Genomic DNA, 7,231 nt, shown 5'->3' on the forward strand with positions numbered 1-7,231 from the left:
GGAGTGACAAATCCTAATCTCGATCTATGCCAACTCAACAAACACCTTCGGAAATACATGTAGAGCATATTTATGATCACCCAGTTACGTCGTGACGTTTGATAGCACATAAGGTATTCCTCCGGTATTCGGGAGTTGCATAATCTCATAGTCGAAGGAATATGTATTTAACATGAAGAAAGCAATAGCAATAAACTGAACGATCAATATGCTAAGCTAACGAATGGGTCTTGTCCATCACATCATTCTCCTAATGATGTGATCCTGTTATCAAATGACAACACATGTCCATGGTTAGGAAACCTTAACCATCTTTGATCAACGAGCTAGAGGCTTACTAGGGACACAGTGTTTGTTTATGTATTCACACATGTATTTAAGTTTCCAATCAATACAATTCTAGCATGAATAATAAACCTTTATCATGAATACGAAAATACAAAATAACAACTTTATTATTATCCGTAGGGCATATTTCCTTCAAGTATTAGTTATAGATACAGTTGGATAAAGGTCTATGGATACAAGGAAATAATGCCTATAAACAACCATGGTATATATAATCATAATCATAAAAACTGCAATTTAATCGATACACGATCATAATTTGTTCACAACACCTATGACATGTTCATTTGTTCATTTGAGAGATGCCTCTTGTGAAACTATAGATCCCAGTCCATTTATTTCTCATCTTTAAAATCTCAATCAAACCCTTTTACTACTCTCTAAACCCTTTTACTACTCTCTAAACCCTTTTTTACTTGCTTACAATCATCAATTCCTACCATACGATATGCTTATCCTTGTAACTAGAAAGCTAGTGAGATTGGCACCCTCACTAGACAAGTTGGGGACCAAGAAAAAGTTCCTAACTGTGTACAGATATTAAACATTACGTTTTAAGCCCCCCCCCCCCAACAGATACATAACCTTGGTTATTCACAGAGGAAATTTGTTGCTTACTACAAACCCTTACTCTCAGGGGCCCAACAATTCCCTACAAGGATAACTGAAGCACCTACTTGTCCCCAAACTTGTGAAATCAACTATACACAAATTATCACTTACAAAACTAGCCCTGAGGCCATGGGATTGCTCCATGCTAGCCGCACTACCCCCTGCCCCAATTATCGTTTGCAGTTGCGACACCGAGGGCAACAACAGCTTCCTAGTCACTAAGACCTGAGCCTTGTGGTCCTCTTCGTCATTAGACATCGCCGTCTTCCAGTCCTCATCAGCTGCAAGATTCATGCTCGTCTTATCCGCCAAAACACCTTCCACTTGTTTTTTGTTGTCTGAGATCCGATGAGCTCTCGCCATCTGACTCTAACCTCTAGACTTTGAGCTGCGCAATAATGTCGCACAAAGGGGCTTAGATTCACCACCCGAGTCCACACACGAGAACTTGACCAAGAACCAGTAGATCCGCAAAGGGTACCGATGGTCGCCCTTGAATCGAGACCCTCACCGGAGTAAATGAAACTAAAAGTCAAAGCAACGCCATTGGCAAACAAAGGACAAGAATAACACATGTGCAGAGTGAATCGTTGTAGAATACGACGTCAAACGGTACACGCAACTCTCTTTTATGACTAGCACAACTACTACATGGAAGCAATGGGAAATGTTAGAGAGAAGTTGAACGGTGGCGGTAGAAGCCATATTGACGATGCCCCCCCCCCCCCCCCCCCCTTGAATCTCATGGGAGCGAGACCTAAAGACCATGTAAGTTCGATTTGTCACACTGTCCACATGGCGAAAACTCGATTATGCACCCTATTAGTTGATGTAGTCGTGGGACCTAACTATCATTCAAAACCGGAAAATTTTCACTGTACATATATAAATAAATAAATAAATAAAACAAAAAAGTAGGGAAACGAAATCCATACCCACCAGCTCGTGGTGACAGGCCTTGCCTAACCAGAACCGAAAAAGCTGCAGGGACGAAAGAGAAAAGGTCCCCTCGCCCCAAATGACGGCCCACTTTCCCCTTCCTACCCGTTCCCTTGGTTTCCACTCCAAATTCAAACTGGGGGGTGAAAGCGCGACGTCAGTCGAAATCTAGGGTGCAAACTGCAAATCCACCCCTCTCCGTCCGAAACGAGAGGCCTTTACTCTACTCCCCTCTACGACTCGCTCCGCCTCCCGTTGTCCCCTGCTCCGCTCCGCTCCTCCCCATTTCCTGCATTCCTTGCTCCCCAGTCCACAGGGCAGCGCCGGAAGCCCGAGCCCCACCGCGCCGGTGACTATGAACGCGGGCGGGCGCCGGCGCTTCACCTCGGAGCAGCTCCTCTTCGACGTCCCCGCCAATGCCGCGACGGCTGGCGGTGCCGGCAGGTGGACCCAGGTACGGCCAACGATTCCTCGAGATCTGCGGTGCAGCGAGTGATCTCCAGTTAGCTCATGAATCTGGATTTGGGGTGATTTTGCGTGCAGCGCGGCGGGCTGCGCCGCGGGGACGGGGAGATCTTCGTGTCGGTGGACCCGGCGACGCCGGCACGGCTGCGCGGAGGGGACGCGGCGGCTGGGGAGTCTCCGGGCCAGAGGCACCAGCTCAGCCCCGGGCTGCTCGACCTCCATGCCTTTGATACCGAGCTTATCCCCGATGTAAGACGAGAGCTGCAGTTTTTATAAGTACTGCTTCTGTTCTGATGATCCCGTGTGGCTGCGTTAGATTATAATATTCTTGATTGTAGGACGTGTTATTGGTCTGACGTTCTGAATTCAGTTGTCGAGGCATGGCCGCATGGGTCCTCAGAAGTATTTTTATTTTCTTTGGATCATCGGTGTATGGAAAGCAAACGAAGAACTGTTTCGTTTTTGTTTTGGCATTAGTCTTGTTTTAGGCGAATTTCAGTTACTTGTGCGAAATTAAATGTTTGGTACAGTTTTAGGTAGCTGGTGAGACGTGGCACTGCATCCGTAGGTGTTATTTGTTGGGTCTCATTTTGGTCATGTTCCTGCCAATGCTGCCCACGCCATGTACTCTGCCTGCAAATATGTGCTTTGGCATCTATGTTCTGCATCTATTTTAATGAATTTATGGCTGTGATCAACAGAGGATGCAAAGGCCGGGAGGTTTTGACCTTCATTTTCAGGAAAAGAAAATCTGTGCTGTATGGTTCGATATAATCTATTGATTTGTGTAAGTTAGTTCTTTAGATTAGATGGTATGCTGATGAAGGATCGCTGGTAAACCAAAATATTTAATGTTGTAGCAATGGGACATACTGTATAATATTGCCCACATTGTAAATTCTGTATTAAATGTAATTTCATATTTATATACAGTTTCAAGTACAAGGAATGTATGATGGTGCTGAAAAGTTTGGTTATTCCAATGGAGAAGGCTTTGAAGATTCGAATATGAGCTTTGGTACAGACAAGCAGATGAGCAAGTCCGCTGTTTTTGCTGAAAGTAACTACCTCAAGGCCTTCCCTGAGAAAGAGAAGGCAGCTCCTGTTGCCAAAATCAAAGTGGTGGTATGTTTCTTTGTCCGCTCCATGATTAAATATTTCTCAATGGCTCATACAAAGTTATGAGGACATCTACTTTTTATAGCTTTGATGTTTAATGTTAAATGCAGGTGCGCAAAAGACCTCTGAACAAGAAGGAGATATCGAAGAAAGAAGAAGATATCATAGACATTGAACAAAATTCTTTGACTGTCCATGAGACTAAACTTAAGGTTCATGCCAAGCATGTTATCCCCATCTTTCTGCCTTATTTTTACTTGTCCATATGATCTTAACTTGCTACTCGCAGCCTATTCTCATTGCTTGATGCCTGGCACGTAATTCTGCAGGTTGACCTCACTGAGTATGTCGAAAAGCATGGATTTGTGTTCGATGCTGTTTTGGATGAGGACGTTTCAAATGATGAGGTGATCAATAATCTGCACACTCTATATAATTGTAGTATTAGGTATTATAAATTTATTCTCAACAACCTGAATTCATTCTATTTACAGGTTTATCGTGAAACAGTGGAACCGGTGGTTCCTGCTATTTTCAATCGTACAAAGGCAACTTGTTTTGCATACGGACAAACCGGTATATCTCCAACATCCTCTAGATGCATATGTCTAAAATTGCAGCAGACTAAAGACAACTCCTAACTTACATTGTCCATCCAGGTAGTGGAAAAACCTACACCATGAGACCACTTCCTCTAAAGGCCTCCCAGGACATTTTGAGACTAATGCACCATACATATCGGAATCAGGGGTTTCAGTTATTTTTTAGTTTCTTTGAGATCTACGGAGGGAAATTGTATGATCTGCTTAATGAAAGGAGGTACATTATACCTAAATCTGTTATGTTTATAAATATAGTCTATGCAGAATGCCAATTTTGTTTCAGTTCTGAACAATGATTACCTCATGTAGTAAACTTTGCATGAGAGAAGATGGAAAACAGAAAGTTTGCATTGTTGGTTTACAAGAGTACAGGGTGTCTGATCTTGAAACTATCAAGGAGTTGATTGAGAGAGGTAATGCCACCAGAAGTACTGGTACAACTGGTGCGAACGAGGAGTCGTCACGATCTCATGCCATTCTTCAGCTTGCCATCAAACGGCGTGTTGATGGCAATGAGTCTAAGCCACCCAGATTGGCCGGCAAGTTGTCGTTTATTGACCTGGCTGGCAGTGAGCGTGGTGCTGATACAAATGAAAATGATAAACAAACAAGGTTATCTTACAAAACTTTCTTCTATTATTGTCTTATGTAAGGAATATACATATGATTTTTGCTAACACTGAAGTGCTGTTTGAAAAATATTATGCAGAATTGAGGGTGCTGAGATCAATAAAAGTTTGCTTGCTTTAAAGGAATGCATCAGAGCACTCGATAATGATCAGAATCATATTCCCTTCCGTGGTAGCAAGTTGACTGAAGTTTTGCGAGATTCATTCATTGGAGACTCGCGCACTGTCATGATATCATGCATTTCCCCTAGTTCTGGCTCTTGTGAACATACACTGAACACATTGAGATATGCTGATAGGTATTTATCTCTGTTCATTCTTTATGTTGCAGTAGCTGCTTTTTGTCCATGTAACACATGTAACATATTCTCATCTTCAGAGTGAAGAGTCTGTCAAAAGGAAGCAACAGCAAGAAAGATGTGCCTTTGGCCGCTGCACCTTTACGAGAATCGAGTCCTTCCCCATTGGCTTCGGTTGTACCCTCTTTCTCTGCAGCTGAGGTAATGAATGATATCACTGAAAGGAGTAAGTTTGGTTGGCCCAAGCAGCAGTATGCCAAAGAACAGCCATCACCATCGTTTGTGGATAGAATACCCAAGGGTAGGGAAGATACTGAGTTCAGTTCGGCGAATGGTGGTTATTTCAATGAACAAAGAAGCAGAGTTACTGCAGCAACAGGCATAGCCGTGGTACCAGATACAATGTACCAGCAGGGAAGGCAACAGGCACGGAAGGGTAGAGATCCAGCTTCGGAGAATAATATGAGAAATTCTGTTGCTTACCCAATTAGAACGGCTGTGCCAGACGAAGATGACCATCTGAATGACCTCCTTCAGGTGCAGTATTATTACTTCTGCACAATTTCGTTGATACAATATGTCCGGGGTTAGGTTTTGATGGTTGTTAACTGGTGCAGGAAGAGGAAGATTTAGTGAGTGCTCACAGAAAGCAGGTGGAAGAGACCCTGGATATCATTAAAGAGGTTAGTCGCCTAAAATGGTAAATTGCGTCACTGACTCACTGTCATTGGTCGTCATATTATTTTGCCTTAACCTGTGAATGGCCTCTTGTTTCATCAGGAGATGAACTTACTAGATGAAGCAGATCAGCCTGGCAACCAACTAGACGACTACGTTACAAGACTAAGCGGTATCCTCTCACAGAAAGCTGCTGGAATTGTGGATTTACAGGATCGTCTGGCACAGTTCCAGAGGCGCTTAAACGAGAATAGCGTGCTGCTATATTCCGAGTGCCCTTGATCACAAGAGCGGCCTATTCGTCCGCTACTCCGTCTCCGAGGGTAATGAGGAAGTTGGGGACAGAGGCAGCAGAGTCGATCTGCCCCCATGAGCTCTGCACCGATGCGGTCTCGCCTTTGCGAACCCGGTGCGCCGATGCAGTTCTGAACCCATAGATGCGGCAAATGCAGAACTAGGTGGCTAGTTGACTGCTGCTTGCCGTGGCCGACTCGGTAGCATATTTGTACCCGAGTCGTTCCATGGTGTGCGTGTGCTTCGTACTTCCGTTCAATCCATGTGTATGTATATCCGCGTCACATGAGTACCCTGCTATTTGTTCATCAACAAATATGCTATTTTTACTGCGGTGCATGAAGATTCCGGTATGTTGTTGCATGGCATTTTTTTCAAACACACATACCTTATTTCTGTGGTTACCTCAAGTTGCAAATATATGTTTTGAATATTTTAAATTTTTACTATCAACTTCATATGGACTGAAAAAAATGAACAAAAACGTGTCTCATACATCTGATTCAGAAAATCTCTCTCCGATCCATATTAATTGACGCACATTTAGTATAACTTAGAAGACCTTATATTTGTGAATGGAGGGTTACCTAAACAACATGAAAGGTTTCATCTTACGTTAGTTTTTCTCCCAACCATTCTTTCGTCATCCCCATCCCCATCGATCGTTGTTCGCTTAGGGTGTCTCCAACAGCATACATTAAAAAGGGCAATTAGGATCGTCCACACATCCACGAACATGTCCGGACGTGCCCGCAAACAACGGATAGGGGGCTGTCATCCAATTTGGTGCACCTAATGTCCATCTCTTGTCTAATAGAGAGAGAGGAGAGAGAAGGGAGGAGGATGAAAAGCTGGTTCACTATGGGTCCAAGGCTTGTCCATAGCGTGTCCGGACTCCTCAAGCCACTTCTTCGTTTGCTACTGGTTTAGCAGAATTCGGACACCCTGCCTGCTCCGCGGACGTTTGATGTGCCCCATTAAATGACTAAAAGTGTCCGAATCATCTGATTCGGACATTTAGAATCGATTTGATGTACACCCGTGGAGATGCCCTTAGGCCCTGCACCGCATCCCCTCCCCCGCCTGAAAATATCGGCTGAACCGAATGAATAAACCGCACCACTCCTCACGACCTACCATAAAAAATAGGCTAGGGTTGCCCAACTCGGCCGTAAAGCTGTTATCCCGCACATCACCAACCATGGCCGATGCCTCCCAGTGCAGATGGGGGTAGCATCGCCATAGC

At 44.1% G+C, this 7,231-nt stretch overlaps 1 protein-coding gene across 1 annotated transcript; it reads left to right on the top strand.

The window, feature by feature from the left end:
* The first annotated feature begins 2,054 nt into the window (after positions 1-2,054).
* On the top strand, positions 2,055-6,389 carry LOC123078608 (kinesin-like protein KIN-13B). The gene is made up of 12 exons (XM_044501174.1): positions 2,055-2,353; positions 2,443-2,613; positions 3,298-3,489; positions 3,594-3,695; positions 3,813-3,890; positions 3,978-4,059; positions 4,143-4,302; positions 4,395-4,697; positions 4,795-5,013; positions 5,094-5,550; positions 5,631-5,696; positions 5,794-6,389. Exons 1-12 carry the CDS (start codon positions 2,255-2,257, stop codon positions 5,971-5,973), a joined length of 2,109 nt encoding a protein of 702 aa, XP_044357109.1. The 5' UTR covers positions 2,055-2,254; the 3' UTR covers positions 5,974-6,389.
* Positions 6,390-7,231: the final 842 nt, after the last annotated feature.

Source organism: Triticum aestivum, chromosome 3D (genome assembly GCF_018294505.1).
Source record: "Triticum aestivum cultivar Chinese Spring chromosome 3D, IWGSC CS RefSeq v2.1, whole genome shotgun sequence".
Taxonomy (NCBI): Eukaryota; Viridiplantae; Streptophyta; class Magnoliopsida; order Poales; family Poaceae; genus Triticum; species Triticum aestivum.

What these genes read in the sequence shown, in the direction of transcription:
- LOC123078608 (XM_044501174.1), top strand. Translation starts at nt 2,255, where the DNA reads ATGAACGCGGGCGGGCGCCGGCGCTTCACCTCGGAGCAGCTCCTCTTC. An exon ending in ATACCGAGCTTATCCCCGAT is followed by an intron (nt 2,614 to 3,297) that starts GTAAGACGAGAG and finishes ATTTATATACAG; the next exon opens with TTTCAAGTACAAGGAATGTA. An exon ending in TTTTGCATACGGACAAACCG is followed by an intron (nt 4,060 to 4,142) that starts GTATATCTCCAA and finishes TTGTCCATCCAG; the next exon opens with GTAGTGGAAAAACCTACACC.